The sequence below is a fragment of the Oncorhynchus tshawytscha genome, linkage group LG14, assembly GCF_018296145.1.
Source record: "Oncorhynchus tshawytscha isolate Ot180627B linkage group LG14, Otsh_v2.0, whole genome shotgun sequence".
In the NCBI taxonomy this organism is placed as follows: domain Eukaryota; kingdom Metazoa; phylum Chordata; class Actinopteri; order Salmoniformes; family Salmonidae; genus Oncorhynchus; species Oncorhynchus tshawytscha.
The window spans coordinates 41,245,097-41,262,483 of record NC_056442.1 but is presented as its reverse complement, the minus strand read 5'-3'; the positions used below and the strand labels follow the sequence as shown (position 1 = coordinate 41,262,483).

Here is a 17,387-nt window from a genome sequence, read left to right as displayed (position 1 = left end):
TATTTCTCCAGCCCCGTCCCTTAGCTTTTTACCAAAACAGGGAGACACTTTTTTATTGTTTGAACTACTGACTGACACTTTTAAGTAGCGTTTAGCTAGTTTGGCTTGATTAGGTCTGTCCAGGAGAGGGTGCTGTCTGTCTCTCACCTGAACTTCATCTCCTGGCAGAAGGACAGGTCGTCTCGTCTTTCCATCATTACCTCCACCAACTGGCACAGCTTGGTCTTCATCTGGATGGCATGCAACGTGTTGCCGAGGATACGCACGTACCTGGGGGGTGAGATAAGACTGAATAAGGTCCTGAAGATGGACAACTGATTAGGCATTTCATAAGCTGAGTTTTATTTTTTATTTCACCTTTATTTAACCAGGTAGGCTACAACTGCGACCTGGGTGAGTAAGTGAGTGTCTCTCACCTGACCAGGTTGAGCATCATGGTCTCTATGCTGGCCTGTCCCAGGTGCTCTGAGCTGCCCTCAGCATGGTTGTCCAGTAGGTTCTTCATGATGGCGATGGTCTGTTCTACAAACTGTGTGTTAGTATCATTGATGGGGACCTGCAATAGCATTAGAGACAAATCCATTAAATCAGTCTTCACTACATTCCTGCTAATGTCAACAGACCAATATTTGATAAAGAACTAATAAAATGTGATATGCTGATTGCAGCACCCTACCTGTCCTAATAAGCTTTTCTATGCTCATACAATTCAAATCATTGGTTAACGTCCCCATCCTCCTCCCCAGCCCATCCACTCACCGGCCCCTGTGTGTCGAAGAAGCGTCCGATGCTGTTCCTGAGCTTGTTGAAGAGCATGTGGTACAGGACCGGGCTGAGCTCCAGCCCCAGCAGCTCCTTGACATTGGTGCGGACATGCAGACCCACCCTCTCATGACCACATACCAGCAGAGCAAGCAGGCGGTCCAGGAACCTGCCCAGGGGGGTCTCAGTGGAGGAAGAGCAGGTGGCTGAGGTTCCAGCGTTAGAGACATCACAGGAGCCCACAGAGACCATGGAGTACTTACGTTCGCTCATGGGGCCCATGGGGGGGCTGTAGGCGGCGGGGCCACAGGGCTTGCTGCGCTGAGACAGACACACCCCGCCCAGAGCACACAGGAAGCCTGTCATGTTGATCCACTCCTGCAGGGGGAGACAGCGAGCAGGTATTTAGGTAGAGTTTGGAGCAGTGGTTCCCTGTGTTATTTTTATTTACGGTGAAACAAACCTAAATCCTAAAATTGAAGTGCTTTTACCTGACCATCCTCCACCTTGTTTTTGGGGAAGTTAAGAATCTGTATGGTGTCCTGCTCCCATTTTGCAAGCGTGTCCTCCCATGCCTGGGGTGAGACATGGAAACAAGGAGGGATACGTCAAATACTAGAGGGATGTAATCAAGGATAAACTGTATTTAAATGTTTCTCTATTCTTTCACACCTCAGTGTTTCCTGTAGTGGGGTGCTCTATCCTTCTCAACAAGGCCATCACTCTCTTCTGCAGGGTGGAGCGTCCTACCAAACACATAGTGGAACACGTAGAGGGAGTCATTTTCTGAAAGCGTTGGCCTATATAGTGACTCTCAGACCACTTTAAAAGTAATCTACAAAACACAATGTTTTTACTGACCGGTGGCCATCATGTTGCTGACGGAGGCAAACTCTGTGAAGGTGGTGTAGTTGGGCAGGATGGTCTGGACGGGCACCTCGTCAGCGGAGGAGCGGATGTCAGCCTCCTCACACAGGTGTCTGAAGCAGGACATGGCCACCAGCACGGCCTCGGTGTCAGGGCTCCACAGAAACATGTATAGACACACCTCCAGTTTGGTCTGGGCCTGTCTGCAGATGGGGATTCCACTGCCCTGCGTGGCACACTCCTGGAGGAGCAGAGAGGAGTTAGACATGTCCAACACACGCAAAACTCTCTGGACGGTTTTCCAGACCTAAGCGTCGTCCTAGACTAAAAATAATATTTAATGGAGATTCTCCATTGAAAGTGCTTTTTAGCCCTCAATGGTTATTCTCATGTGAGGTTAGAGTCCTTGACCTCACCTTGTTCTTGAGGAGGAACTTGTTCCTGCAGATAAGGATCTCCCTCAACCACTTCAACACCTCTGTGCTGTTCACCATCTGGTGACCAATCAGCTTCTTACATATCAGGAAGAGAACCTGGGAGCTACAATGGGATAGGCCAGTGTTAAAGCCCAATGGAATCTCAACACATGCCCCAAAAGACTGGGACTACTACTGAATCCATGACCAGTGTGTCTGTCTACATGGAATATATCTGGACTGAAAAGCCCATAGAACTAAACCATGTCCTTGTACCTGATGTCCCAGAAGGTTTCAATGGGGGCCTCAGGGTTCCACAGCTCAATGGTCTCAGGCAGGTGCAGCACCAGCAGAGCCTGGGCAGGGAGAAACAGAGACAGAGAGAAATGTGCCTTACTTGAAGTTGACAATTCAATGCTAGGGAATAGAGTTGAAATGGACAGAATGAGAAAGAATAAAGAAGCAGAGTGGATGGAGTGGGAGTAAGAGAGGAGTATAAACTGACCTCCATGGCTTCCTGGGAGAGCTGGGCTGTGTTGGCCAAGGGCACCAGCTGCACCAGGCCTGCGATCAGCTCTGCTGTGCTGCTCTGAGTCTCCTGAGCCTGCTTCCCTGGGTTCTACAACACACACACATTAAATGTGCATGTATGGATGAAAGTAAGGGCAGAGGGGAAACACAAACATTCACACAAGTGGAAGGGAGGGTGTAAAACTATTCAAACAGAGCCAAGGGACATTGTCTCAGTGTGTATGTGGTGGTTGGTGTAAGACGTACGTGCAGCATGAGTTTGGGGTCGGCGTGGATGAGTTTGACCAGGACGAGGAGGAGGCACTTGTAGCTGCGTGTGTCCAGATCTGTGGTTCTCTCTTTGAACTTAAGGCTGGTGGTCATCTTCTCTTTAAATGACAGACTCTGTCAGAGAGAGAAGTTGTACCTTTAGGTGTAACTAAGACATAGTGGTCCTAGGTGGTTGGCTTATACAGGAAAACAAAAGGTAAGTGGATTTCCAACAATTGGTGTGACAGTGAGTGTGAATATGAGTGTGTGTGGTCCCCTTTCTCACCGGTGTCATGCGTAGTGGGGCGTGTGTGTGAAGGCCTTGCATCACTCGGCTCAGAGTGTCTGAGAACATTAGTCGCAGCTCTCCAGAGTAGCAGTACACTGCATCAATCTTAGACCACCAGTCCAGATCAGACTAAAGGATGAAGAGGATAAAAGAGAAGATCATTAATATTGCACTCCAGTAGGAACGGCAATTGAGATCAACACCGTTCTATCAACTGTACTTAGACTGAACTTGGTAGTAAGTAGTAGTGGAGACGGTACACACTTACATTGGTGATGATTCTGTGCAGGGAGTTGACCAGAACAAAGTGAAAAGTAGAGGGGGAGGACGAGGCCAAACAGACCTGAGGAGATGAATAAAGACAATGTTTTGTCAAAATTGCCACTTTGACAGTTAGGTAAAGCATCATTCAGACATGGTCTGCACATTTCTCAACCGATGCACTGAGGTGAGCAGACTGACTGACCTTAAAGTGCTGATTGTTGTGAGGGTTGATACGGAAACAGGAGACGAAGCAGTCGATCATGAGGTCCACGTCTGCATTCTGGCTGCCTGCCCCGCGAGAGAAGGGCTTGGTGGGGCTGAAGAGCAGGGCCTGATGGAATAGATAGGAGGAGGAAGCTGCATGGCAATATCCAAATGAACCAAATTCACAATTAACCATAACACAAGGGGCTTTGTGAAGTTCTGAGATGGTTGGATGGGTATTAGAAAAATGGTTATAGCTCCATAGCGGTAGCACTAGCACAACAGTTGCACTTCTAAAAGGTCTAAGTGGTAGCCGTAGGCATATCAATCAGAGTTTACTGTTCAGGACGTTGTAGATAGAAATGTCTATACAGAAAAGGACATTGTCAATTTTACTCCACAACATAAATGACTAACATAAAACCCAGACAAGCATCCACAAGCATTGCTACACTCGCAATAACATCTGCTAACCATGTGTGTTTGATTTGACACCACTGCTGTAGCATTCCCTAGCCCCCAGATGGCAACAGAGTGGTTGGTCGTTCTGACCTTGAGGTCCACCATGAAGGACTGCACTAGGAGGAAGATGCCGGAGTGGTCCTCTAAGTTGATGTAGGTGGAGGCCTTGCACAGTTTGACACAGGCAATGGCAGCACTCTCTGTTAGTTGCTTGCTGCCCCCCTGGCCTGCTAGGGCCTTCCTCAAGCTCTCCAGGAACAGCTTCTGTAGCAAGACAGAGAAAGCAACTATAAGTCACACTACCTATTTAATCTCAGTGTGTGTGTGTGTGTGTGTGTGTGTTCTCTCATCTCACCTTGTTGGCCTTGCTCTCCTCCACCACCTCTCGAGAGATGACGTGTGTGATCTCAGGACAGAGGATGAGGAGGATGATCTGTAGAGGCCACACCGCTGCCTTCCTCTTGGCACTCTCAGCAAAGCTGTCCACCAGGTCAAACAGCCTCTCTGCAGCATCTAAAGGGCATGCACAGAGACAGACACACACGAGTGAGATAGCCCTAAACTCACCAAACTTCTTGAGTGTCCTTAACTGTTCCCTACAGTCCCTTTGAATCCGTTTTGAGATTTAACATGGATTTCTTTTTTAAAGTGCATGTTGTGACAGTATCTGTTTCAGTCCAATACAAGGCTATTAAGAATACTGACCTGCCATGTCTGTCTGTGGTCTCTGGTAGAGCGTGGTAAACTCATCAGGGTAGTTCTCCACCCAGTTCCAAAAGGCCTGCGGAGGAACAAAAACATGTAACTGTCCTCTAGAACTGACAGTAGCTAAAGTACCAGTCACAAGTTTGGGCACACCTACTCATTCAAGTATTTTTCTTCATTTCTACATTGTAGAGTAATAGTGAAGACATCAAAACTATGAGGAATGATTTTTGAAGGATTTCCCACATGGTTCAACTCATCCCAAACCATCTCAATTGGGTTGAGGTCGGAAGATCGTGGAGGCCAGGTCATCTGATGCAGCACTCCATCACTCTCCTTTGGTCAAATAGCCCTTACACAGCCTGGAGGTGTGTTTTGGGTCATTGTCCCACTAAGCGCAAACCAGATGGGATGGTGTATTAATGCAGAATGCTGTGGTAGCCATGCTGGTTAAGTGTGTCTTGAATTTTAAACAAAGACACGGCGGTTGGAACCAAAAATCTCAAATTTGGTCTCCTCAGAAAGGACCGATTTACACCGGTCTAATGTCCAATGCTCGAGTTTTTTGGCCCAAGCAAGTCTCTTCTTATTGTTGGTGTCCTTTAGTAGAGTCTTTGCAGCAATTCGACCATGAAGGCCTGATTCACACAGTCTCCTCTGAACAGTTGATGTTGAGATGTGTCTGTTACTTGAACTCTGTGAAGAATTTATTTGGGCTGCAATTTCTGAGGCTGGTAACTCTAATGAACTTATCCTCTGCAGCAAAGGTAAGTCTTGGTCTTCCTTTCCTGTGGTGCTATGATGAAACTGATAACCAGTTCATCATAGCACTTGGATGGGTTTTGCGACTGCACTTGAAGAAACATTCAGAGTTGTTGAAATGTTCTGTATTGACTGACCTTCATGTCTTAAAGTAATGATGGACTGTTGTTTCTCTTTGCTTATTGGAGCTGTTCTTGCCATAATATGGACTTGGTCTTTTACCAAATAGGGCTGTCTTCTGTATACCCCCTACCTTGTCACAATACAACTGATTGGCTCAAATGTATTAAGGAAAGAAATTCCACAAATTAACAAGGCACACCTGTTAATTGAAATGCATTCCAGGTGACTACCTCATGAAGCTGTTTGAGAGAATGCCAAGAGTGTGCAAAGCTGTCATCAAGGCAAAAGGTGGCTACGTTGAAGAATCTCAAATATATTTTGAATTGTTTAACACTTTTTTGGTTACTACATGGCTACGTGTGTAATTTCATAGTTTTGATGTCTTAATTATTATTCAACAATGTAGAAAAAAATAACTGGAATGAGTAGGTGTCCAAACTTTTGACTGGTACTGTACGTTTCCATGAACTTGTCCAGTTATTTTTTACAACATTTAGAATGTTTGCATAGAAAATATATCAACTGCCTGCTACGGTGAATTTCCATTCAACTGTCTTGTCGATAAAAACAGTTGGACGTAATGAAGTCAGACCCCCCCCAAATTGTTGAACTAAAATTAGGGCCAAAACCTAGGTATCGAATAAACATGAAGTTTGTTTTCGGCAATTTGCGCATTAATAAATTGGTGACAGCCTGTCTGCCCTCCCACCCATCTGCTTCATGTCTCAGGTAGCCCTCCCACCCATCTGCTTCATTTCTCAGGTAGCCCTCCCACCCATCTGCTTCATTTCTCAGGTAGCCCTCCCACCCATCTGCTTCATTTCTCAGGTAGCCCTCCCACCCATCTGCTTCATGTCTCAGGTAGCCCTCCCTCCCACATGTCTCAGGTAGCCCTGCCTCCCACCTGCTTCATGTCTCAGGTAGCCCTCCCACCCATCTGCTTCATGTCTCAGGTAGCCCTCCCTCCCACATGTCTCAGGTAGCCTTCCCACCCATCTGCTTCATGTCTCAGGTAGCCCTCCCTCCCACATGTCTCAGGTAGCCTTCCCTCCCACCTGCTTCATGTCTCAGGTAGCCTTCCCTCCCACCTGCTTCATGTCTCAGGTAGCCCTCCCACCCATCTGCTTCATGTCTCAGGTAGCCTTCCCTCCCACCTGCTTCATGTCTCAGGTAGCCCTCCCACCCATCTGCTTCATGTCTCAGGTAGCCCTCCCTCCCACATGTCTCAGGTAGCCTTCCCTCCCACATGTCTCAGGTAGCCCTCCCTCCCACATGTCTCAGGTAGCCTTCCCTCCCACCTGCTTCATGTCTCAGGTAGCCCTCCCTCCCACATGTCTCAGGTAGCCTTCCCTCCCACCTGCTTCATGTCTCAGGTAGCCCTCCCTCCCACATGTCTCAGGTAGCCTTCCCTCCCACCTGCTTCATGTCTCAGGTAGCCCTCCCTCCCACCTGCTTCATGTCTCAGGTAGCCCTCCCTCCCACCTGCTTCATGTCTCAGGTAGCCTTCCCTCCCACCTGCTTCATGTCTCAGGTAGCCCTCCCTCCCACCTGCTTCATGTCTCAGGTAGCCCTCCCTCCCATCTGCTTCATGTCTCAGGTAGCCCGCAAAATCCAGCATGGAAATAATGTAAGAATTGACTACTACATGCCATATTTAAATAAGTCTCATGTGGCAACGTATTGCAACGGTCCGTGCCATGGTGAAACTTGCACTCCTGTAAAATAATTGGATAGTGCAACTTGCATTCAGCCAACCAGAAAAGCAAGTAAAAGCAATTCAGGCCTTCTTGAAAGTCAGGATAATAGTCAGGATAGTGTCCTGCAAAGATATATTATTTTGAAGTTAAACAAATATATATTTAGCAATTAATTGTGTTGTGGAGTTTTATAGTTGTGTCTGGCATCACATGCCCCACCCCGCGTACCTTCTAAATTATTAGTCAATCATTTATTTTAAATACATTGTTTTCATCATCTTTTGCCAAATAAACCTGGGTCAATGGAAACCTGCATAGTGATATCCTCAAAGTGGAACATTTTATTTTAAACATTTCACCAGCAGCCAAGAGGTGGCAGTAGTGAAAACCACAAATAATATAATACACCAACTTCATAAACACAAAACAGCAGCACTGAATACATTAGCACACAAACCTTTTCCAAACTGTTAATGACAGCAAGTTGGGCAGGTTTCTTCAGGGCTTTGAATTTGAATACCGTTTCTGAGAGGACGCAGTGAAAAGTAATATAGTATTAGCAAAAAACATCAAAACACACAGAATCCAGGAGTTAAAAAATACATGAAGTATGACATACAGGGAATTGAGTGAGTAGCTACCTTGGAGCAGTCTTTTAAGTTTGAAGCAGTCCACATTGATGTACTGCATGAGCTCTATATCATGGACATCCACAGTGTCTTCTGAACAGACTGTCAGCTCCTGCAACCTGGGGGAGAACACAATGGATAAGGAATTTTAAACACTGCCAGGGAACAAGTTTGTCCTGTCAAACATGATATCCTGAGATTTTATTCTACCACAGCTTCTCATTAGAAAGGAGGGAAAGAATAAGGCGTGGACAATAGGGAAAAGAGGACAGCCTTGTAGAGCCTGGCTTTTTGACATCCCATCTTCCTTCAAGACAGAACACTGACATGTGGATCAATGATGTGAAACGTTCAGAATGTTGCAGATAGAAACGTTGCCCCTGACGAATGATGTGGCGGTCTTTGTCTCAATTCTTCCAACTTACAGTGCATTTGGAAAGTATTCAGACCCCTTAAAGTTTTCTACAGCCTTATTCTGAAATGGATTAAATTGTCCCGTCCCCCCCGAATCAATATACACACTATGCCGCACAATGGCAAAGCAAAAACTGTTTTTTAGAAATGTCTTACATTTACATAAGTATTCAGACCCTTTACTCAGTACTTTGTTGAAGCACCTTTGGCTGTGATTACAGCCTTGAGTCTTCTTGGGTATGACACTACAAGCTTGGCACACTTGTATTTGGGGAGTTTCTCCCATTCCCTGCAGATCCTCTCAAACTCTGTCAGGTTGGATAGGGAGCATCGCTGCACAGCTGTTTTCAGGTCTCTCTGTGGATGTTCGATCGGGTTCAAGTTCGTGCTTTGGCTGGGCCCCTCAAGGACATTCAGAGACTTGTATTTAAGCCACTCCTGCGCTGTCTTGACTGTGTGCTAATGGTCGTTGTCCTGTTGGAAGGTGAACCATCACCCAAGTCTGAGGTCCTGATCAGATTTTCATCAAGGATCTCTGTACTTTGCTCCGTTCATCTTTCCCTCGATCCTGACTAGTCTCCCAGTCCCTGCCACTGAAAAACATCCCCACAGAATGATGCTGCCTCCACTCTTCACCGTAGGGATGGTGCCAAGTTTCCTCCAGATGTGACGATTGGCGTTCAGGCCAAATAGGTCAATCATGGTTTCATCAGACCAGAGAATCTTGTTTCTCATGATCAGAGTCCTTTAGGTGCCTTTTGGCAAACTCCAAGCAGGCTGTCATGTGCCTTCTCCACATATGAACTCCAGAGCTCTGTCCGAGTGAACATCGGGTTCTTGGTCACCTCCCTGACCAAGGCCCTACTCCCCTGATTGCTCAGTTTGGCCAGGCTGCCAGATATAGGAAGAGTCTTAGTGGTTCCAAACTTCTTCCATTTAAGAATGATGGAGGCCACTGTGTTCTTGGGGACATTCAATGCTGCAGACATTTGTTGGTATCCTTCGCCAGATCTGTTTCTCGAAACAATCCTGTCTCAGAGCTCTACGGACAACTCCTTCGACCTCACAGCTTGGTTTTTGTTCTGACATGCACTGTCAACTGTGGGACCTTATATAGACAGGTGTGTGCCTTTCCAAATCATGTCCAATCAATAGAATTTACACAGAACTCCAATCAAGTTGTAGAAACATCTCAAGGATGATTAATGGAAACAGGATGCACTGGAGCTCAATTTCAAGTCTCATAGTAATGGGGCTGAATACTTCTGTAAATAAGGCATTTGGTTTTTTTTCCAAAACATTTTAAAAACCTGCTTTCGCTTTGTCATTATGGGCTTTTGTGTGTAGATTGATGAGAATAAGGCTGTAAATTAACAATGTGGAAAAGTCAAGGGGTCTGAATACTTAGCAAATAGACTTTATGTTGTGTGGAAAGACATTTCATTTGTAAGTACTGAAATTATAAGTTGTCATGGTAAACTTGTTGCTCATGAGAGGCTGCAAATATTAACCACATTTCATGACAATAACTCAAAAGGGACAGGAAATATGCTTGTTCAAAGTTTGGAATTTCAGTTGATTACTATAGCAACCCACTTGGGCCAATCACTATCATTTTATAAATCTCAGATCTCTATAGCTGGATGTATCATTCATCGTAGTGACGAACGTACAGAGACAGATCCACAGTGCCCTCCCCAATTTCATCATGAGGGAAAATTAATCTAATAGAACAATAAAACAGGGAATCCTGATCGCGCTCTTTACTTTCTATAACGTTGCACCATCCTGAACATCCTGGGTGGGGAGGGAGGGATTTCGTTCATGACTGGGCTAACAGTTCAGTCACGGTGACCTTGTCCATGACTGGCTGCTAAACGGAATTGCTTAGATACACAAACAAGTTAACTTCTCATATGACATGAGCAGGAATGGGGGCACAAACAGTCTCTTCATCATGACTTCTGAGGGCTCAAAATAAGTTGTAATACTACACTTCTGGGAAAATCAGGTCTAGTGGAACTTTTTAAGACACAAATGCATTTTTTTTGACAAAAGACAGTAACGTAGATCAATTGCCATGGACCTTGGAAGAACAACAGGGTGGGCAGGCTATTGTTCCAGCCCTGTACTAACACACCTGCTCAACTGATCATCAACAGTGACATTGACACAGAATTAGCCAACACACTCTGTAGCTCCTCAGGATCAGGGTTACCTGGTGGAGATGCGGCTGAAGACGGCGTTGAAGTTGTTGCAGCTGAGGGAGAAGAGGACCCCTGAGGCGGAGGCACGGAGTTCTGCAGCGTGCTGGTGGCCCTCGCGGTACGTGTGGATGAAGTGACAGATCTCAGGCAGCAGCTGCTTCACCAGCATGGTCTCATCCAGACGTAGGCAGTCCTTGGATTGCTGGGGGGACAGTGGGAAGAGGAAGACATAGAAAAAGAGAAGGAAAACCATGAGAGGAAAGTATGTGTGCAAGCTGGATTCTTTAGGTTATCTGAGAAAACAAGGAGTGCTTCAGGTTATCAGTGGCAACTTCTCACATACAGTCGTGGCCAAAAGTTTTGAGAATGACAGAAATAATAATTTCCACAGGTGTTACTATGGAATACTGAAGTATAATTACAAGCATTTTATAAGTGTCAAAGGATTTTATTGACAATTACATGAAGTTGATGCAGAGAGTCAAAATTTGCAGTGTTGACCCTTCTTTTTCAAGACCTCTGCAATCCACCCTTGCATGCTGTCAATTAACTTCTGGGCCACATCCTGACTGATGGCAGCCCATTCTTGCATAATGAATGCTTGGAGTTTGTCAGAATTTCTGGGGTTTTGTTTGTCCACCCACCTCTTCAGGATTGACCACAAGTTCTCAATGGGATTCAGGTCTGGGGAGTTTCCTGGCCATGGACCCAAAATATCGATGTTTTGTTCCCCGAGCCACTCAGTTATCACTTTTGCCTTATGGCAAAGTGCTCCATCATGCTGGAAAAGGCATTGCTCGTCACCAAACTGTTCCTGGATGGTTGGGAGAAGTTGCTCTCGGAGGATGTATTGGTACCATTCTTTATTCATGGCTGTGTTCTTAGGCAGAATTGTAAGTGAGCCCACTCCCTTGGCTGAGAAGCAACCCCACACATGAATGGTCTCAGGATGCTTTACTGTTGGCATGACACAGGACCGATGGTAGCGCTCACCTTGTCTTCTCCGGACAAGCTTTTTTCCAGATGCCCCCCAAAAAAATCGGAAAAGGGATTCATCAGAGAAAATGACTTTACCCCAGTCCTCAGCAGTCCAATCCCTGTACCCTTTGCAGAATATCAGTCTGTCCCTGATATTTGTCCTGGAGAGAAGTGGCATCTTTGCTGCCCTTCTTGACACCAGGACATTCTCTAAAAGTCTTCGTCTCACTGCACTCACACCTGCCTGCTGCCATTCCTGAGCATGCTCTGTATTGGTGGTGCCCCGATCCCGCAGCTGAATCAACGTTAGGAGACGGTCCTGGCGCTTGCTGGACTTTCTTGGGTGCCCTGAAGCCTTCTTCACAGCAATTGATATGCTCTCCTTGAAGTTCTTGATGATCCGATAAAGGGTTTATTTAGGTGCAATCTTACTGCCAGCAATATCCTTGCCTGTGAAGCCCTTTTTATGCAAAGCAATGATGACGACACGTGTTTGCTTGCAGGTAACCATGGTTGACAGAGGAAGAACAATGATTCCAAGCACCACCCTTCTTTTGAAGCTTCCAGTCTGTTATTCAAACTCAATCAGCATGACAGAGTGATCTCCAGCCTTGTCCTCGTCAACACTCACACCTGTGTTAACAAGAGAATCACTGACATGATTATGGCAGGGCTGAAATGCAGTGGAAATGTTGTTTGGGGATTTAGTTCATTTGCATGGCAACGGGGGACTTTGCAATCAATTGCAATTCATCTGATCACTCTTCATAACATTCTGGAGTATATGCAAATTGCCATCATACAAACTGAGGCAGCAGACTTTGTGAAAATGTATATGTGTGTCATTCTCAAAACTCTTGGCCACGACTGTACTTTGGAATTATCCAGCTGGATATGCAATACATGTATGTGGGTTAAGTGCCTCTCTTTGGGGCAAAAGCACAGCATGTCCCACCTGGGATTCACCAGCGCTCCCATTGGCTCATTTCCAAAACTCGTTGGGTCAAATTGTCAGCCTCATACCAGGACAGATTGCATACAACTGCATTCAAAACCTGTTGCTCACCCTTATGTAGGAAATAGTCGAACACAAAACAACACAACTACTATACTTACATTTTAAAATGTAAGATGTCAAATTCAAAACGAGAGTTCCATAGCATCCATGAGGGGAGCAGCTGGCTTCTATCTGACAACATGCACTAATGAAAAACCTATACAGGAAACTTACGGGAATCCCATTGGAGGCAGTGAAAGCACTAACAAAAGGCAAGGAAACACCTGCAAATGTAATCTTCTACTGCACAGTTGCAGAACAGATCAGAGCAGAGGCACCTATTTCAGAGGTGAGGAGAAAGCACAACTGAAGGAAGGGGTTTAAGTGTATTAACAGAGGTCTGTCTGGAAAAAACAGAGATCCAGCCAACCAATGTGATGCTGACGTTGTGTTGGAAGACCCATAGCGTTTTAGAATATTGGTGCAATAAGAGCCAATATATTGAGGCCAGTGCTCTTAACTGATAATATTCAATGACAGAAAACTGAGTTGGGAGGACTAAAAACTAAAATGGAGAACGGTTTATACACAAGCACACACAAACAACTGTAGTGGGATAAGTTAGCAGACCAACTAAAAGGTAATGTAAGGTGGGATACAGCGGATGCAGACTGTATGGGGGTTTCCTCACCGATGCTAGGCACTTCTCCAGTGTGTCCAGGATAATTAGCTGGGAGAGGTAGAGGTTCTTCTCAGCAGCTTCCCCAAATATACGCTGGAGAGGAGAGGTTACAGACACAGATGACACAGTGATTCAGCAAACAACACTTCCAGCCCTTTGTGTGCATCCTACACTTGAGTTGAATTGGAGTTTTCACACAATACACATGCCTACTAGAAGGTAGGGTTTAGAGGTCGACCGATTATGATTTTTCAACGCTTATACCGATTACTGGAGGACCAAGAAAAGCCCATTCTGATTTTTTTTAATCGGTCAATTCTTATATATATATATATATATATATATAAGAATTGACATAAAACTTGACCGATTTTTTTTACAGATTTTTAAAACTCTTATACAGTGGGGAGAACAAGTATTTAATACACTGCCAATTTTGCAGGTTTTCCTACTTACAAAGCATGTAGAGGTCTGTAATTTTTATCATAGGTACACATCAACTGTGAGAAACGGAATCTAAAACCAAAATCCAGAAAATCACATTGTATGATTTTTAAGTAATTCATTTGCATTTTATTGCATGACATAAGTATTTGATACATCAGAAAAGCAGAACTTAATATTTGGTACAGAAACCTTTTTTTGCAATTACAGAGATCATACGTTTCCTGTAGTTCTTGACCAGGTTTGCACACACTGCAGCAGGGATTTTGGCCCACTCCTCCATACAGACCTTCTCCAGATCCTTCAGGTTTCGGGGCTGTCGCTGGGCAATACGGACTTTCAGCTCCCTCCAAAGATTTTCTATTGGGTTCAGGTCTGGAGACTGGCTAGGCCACTCCAGGACCTTGAGATGCTTCTTACGGAGCCACTCCTTAGTTGCCCTGGCTGTGTGTTTCGGGTCGTTGTCATGCTGGAAGACCCAGCCACGACATATCTTCAATGCTCTAACTGAGGGAAGGAGGTTGTTGGCCAAGATCTCACGATACATGGCCCCATCCATCCTCACCTCAATACGGTGCAGTCGTCCTGTCCCCTTTGCAGAAAAGCATACCCAAAGAATGATGTTTCCACCTCCATGCTTCACAGTTGGGATGGTGTTATTGGGGTTGTACTCATCCTTCTTCCTCCAAACACGGCGAGTGGAGTTTAGACCAAAAAGCTGTATTTTTGTCTCATCAGACCACATGACTTTCTCCCATTCCTCCTCTGGATCATCCAGATGGTCAATGGCAAACTTCAGACGGGCCTGGATAAGCGCTGGCTTGAGCAGCGCTGGCTTGAGCAGCGGTACCTTGCGTGCGCTGCAGGATTTTAATCCATGACGGCGTAGTGTTTTACTAATGGTTTTCTTTGAGACTGTGGTCCCAGCACTCTTCAGGTAATTGACCAGGTCCTACCGTGTAGTTCTGGGCTGATCCCTTACCTTCCTCATGATCATTGATGCCCCACGAGGTGAGATCTTGCAAGGAGCCCCACACCGAGGGTAATTGACCGTCATCTTGAACTTCTTCCATTTTCTAATAATTGCGCCAACAGTTGTTGCCTTCTCACCAAGCTGCTTGCCTATTGTCCAGTAGCCCATCCGAGCCTTGTGCAAGTCTACAATTTATCCCTGATGTCCTTACACCCTCTCTGGTCTTGGCCATTGTGGAGAGGTTGGAGTCTGTTTGATTGAGTGTGTGGACAGGTGTCTTTTATACAGGTAACAAGTGGAGAACAGGAGGGCTTCTTAAAGAAAAACTAACAGGTCTGTGAGAGCCGGAATTCTTACTGGTTGGTAGGTGATCAAATACTTATGTCATGCAATAAAATGCTAATTAATTACTTAAAAATCATACAATGTGATTTTCTGGATTTTTGTTTTAGATTCCGTCCCTCACAGTTGAAGTGTACCTATGATAAAAATTACAGACCTCTACATGCTTTGTAAGTAGGAAAACCTGCAAAAATCGGCAGTGTATCAAATACTTGTTCTCCCCACTGTATATATATTTGTAATAATGACAATGCTGAATTAACCCTTATTTTAACTTAATATAGAGCAGTCTGGCATCAATACATCAATAAAATCAATTTAGTCTCAAATAAATGAAACATGTTCAATTTGGTTTAAATAATGCAAAAACAAAGTGTTGGAGAAGAAAGTAAAAGTGCAATATGTGTCATGTAAGAAAGCTAACGTATAAGTTCCTTGCTCAGAACATAAGAACATATGAAAGCTAATGGTACCTTTTTAACTTTAGTTTTCAATACTCCCAGGTAAGAAGTTTTAGGTTGTAGTTATTATAGGAATTATAGGACTATTTCTCTCTATACCATTTGTATTTCATATACCTTTGACTATTGGATGTTCTAATAGGCACTATAATATTGCCTGCAACGGTCGTCGATGGAAGAAGGTGAGGACCAATGCGCAGCGTGGTAAGTGTTCATCATATATTTATTAAACCGAGAACACTAAACAAAATAACAAAGGAGGAACGAAACCAAAAAGTTCTGAAAGGTGACATACAGAACAGAAAATAATCACCCACGAAACACAAGTGGGAAAAGGCTACCTAAGTATGATTCTCAATCAGAGACAACTAACGACACCTGCCTCTGAGAACCATACCAGGCCAAATGCAAAACACAACCTAGAAAAAGGGACAACCCACCCAGCTCACGCCCTGACCATACTAAAACAAAGACATAACAAAAGAACTAAGGTCAGAACGTGACATTGCCAGCCTAATCTCAGGAGTTGATAGGCTTGAAGTCATAAACAGCGCTATTGCTTCAAGCAATGCAAAGTGCTGCTGGCAAACACAGGAAAGTGCTGTTTGCATGAATGCGTACAAGCATGCTGCTGCCTACCACCACTCAGCCAGACTGCTCTATGAAATCATAGACAGGAGGAGGCTGAAGAAATTCGGCTTGTCACCAAAAGCACTCACAAACTTCTACAGATGCACAATCGAGAGCATCCTGGCGGGCTGTATCACCGCCTGGTATGGCAACTGCACCGCCCTCAACCGTAAGGCTCTCCAGAGGGTAGTGAGGTCTGCACAACCCATCACCGGGGGCATACTACCTGCCCTCCAGGACACCTACACCACCCGATGCTACAGGAAGGCCATAAAGATCATCAAGGACATCAACCACCCGAGCCACTGCCTGTTCACCCCGCTGTCATCCAGAAGGCGAGGTCAGTACAGGTGCATCAAAGCTGGGACCGAGAGACTGAAAAACAGCTTCTATCTCAAGGCCATCAGACTGTTAAACAGCCACCACTAACATTGAGTGGCTGCTGCCAACACACTGTCAATGACACTGACTCAACTCCAGCCACTTTAATAATGGGAATTGATGGGAAATGATGTAAATATATCACTAGCCACTTTAAACAATGCCACCTTATATAATGTTACTTATCCTACATTATTCATCTCATATGCATACGTAGATACTGTACTCTATATCATCGACTGCATCCTTATGTAATACATGTATCACTAGCCACTTTAACTATGCCACTTGGTTTACATACTCATCTCATATGTATATACTGTACTCGATATTATCTACTGTATCTTGCCTATGCTGCTCTGTACCATCACTCATTCATATATCCTTATGTACATATTCTTTATCCCCTTACACTGTGTATAAGACAGTAGTTTTTTGGAATTGTTAGTTAGATTACTTGTTCGTTATTACTGCATTGTCGGAACTAGAAGCACAAGCATTTCGCTACACTCGCATTAACATCTGCTAACCATGTGTATGTGACAAATAAAATTTGATTTGATTTTGACTTAATTATAATAAATACAGAAATACGAGCCTTTGGTCATTAATATGGTCAAATCCAGAAACTATCACTTTGAAAACAAAACGTTTATTCTTTCAGTGAAATACAGAGCTGTTCCGTATGGCATCCGGGTGGCATCCCTAAGTCTAAATATTGCTGTCACATTGCACAACCTTCAATGTTATGTCATAATTATGTAAAATACTGGCAAATTATTTAAGGTCTTTGTTAGGAAGAAATGGTCTTCATACAGTTCGAAACAAACCAGGTGGCCCAAACTGTTGCATATACCCTGACTCTGCTTGCAATGAACACAAGAGAAGCGACAATTTCCCTAGTTAACTTTTTATGGC

General features: G+C 44.7%; 1 protein-coding gene across 3 annotated transcripts in view; it reads right to left on the bottom strand.

Moving 5' to 3' along the window:
* Positions 1–17,387, bottom strand: part of LOC112267216 (neurofibromin-like) — a 116,482-nt gene that overhangs the window by 87,127 nt on the left and 11,968 nt on the right. For all 3 annotated transcript variants that reach the window (XM_042297530.1, XM_042297531.1, XM_042297532.1), the window contains exons 3-22: positions 13,248–13,331; positions 10,593–10,783; positions 7,973–8,079; positions 7,789–7,856; positions 4,750–4,825; positions 4,400–4,557; positions 4,135–4,308; positions 3,581–3,709; positions 3,383–3,457; positions 3,112–3,243; positions 2,823–2,960; positions 2,551–2,664; positions 2,322–2,401; positions 2,046–2,169; positions 1,624–1,870; positions 1,435–1,508; positions 1,254–1,337; positions 760–1,140; positions 417–556; positions 148–270 (exon numbers count right to left, since the gene is read on the bottom strand). In XM_042297530.1, the coding sequence (XP_042153464.1) occupies positions 148–270; positions 417–556; positions 760–1,140; positions 1,254–1,337; positions 1,435–1,508; positions 1,624–1,870; positions 2,046–2,169; positions 2,322–2,401; positions 2,551–2,664; positions 2,823–2,960; positions 3,112–3,243; positions 3,383–3,457; positions 3,581–3,709; positions 4,135–4,308; positions 4,400–4,557; positions 4,750–4,825; positions 7,789–7,856; positions 7,973–8,079; positions 10,593–10,783; positions 13,248–13,331 (2,699 nt within the window). The remainder of the gene's footprint in view (positions 1–147; positions 271–416; positions 557–759; positions 1,141–1,253; positions 1,338–1,434; positions 1,509–1,623; positions 1,871–2,045; positions 2,170–2,321; positions 2,402–2,550; positions 2,665–2,822; positions 2,961–3,111; positions 3,244–3,382; positions 3,458–3,580; positions 3,710–4,134; positions 4,309–4,399; positions 4,558–4,749; positions 4,826–7,788; positions 7,857–7,972; positions 8,080–10,592; positions 10,784–13,247; positions 13,332–17,387) is intronic.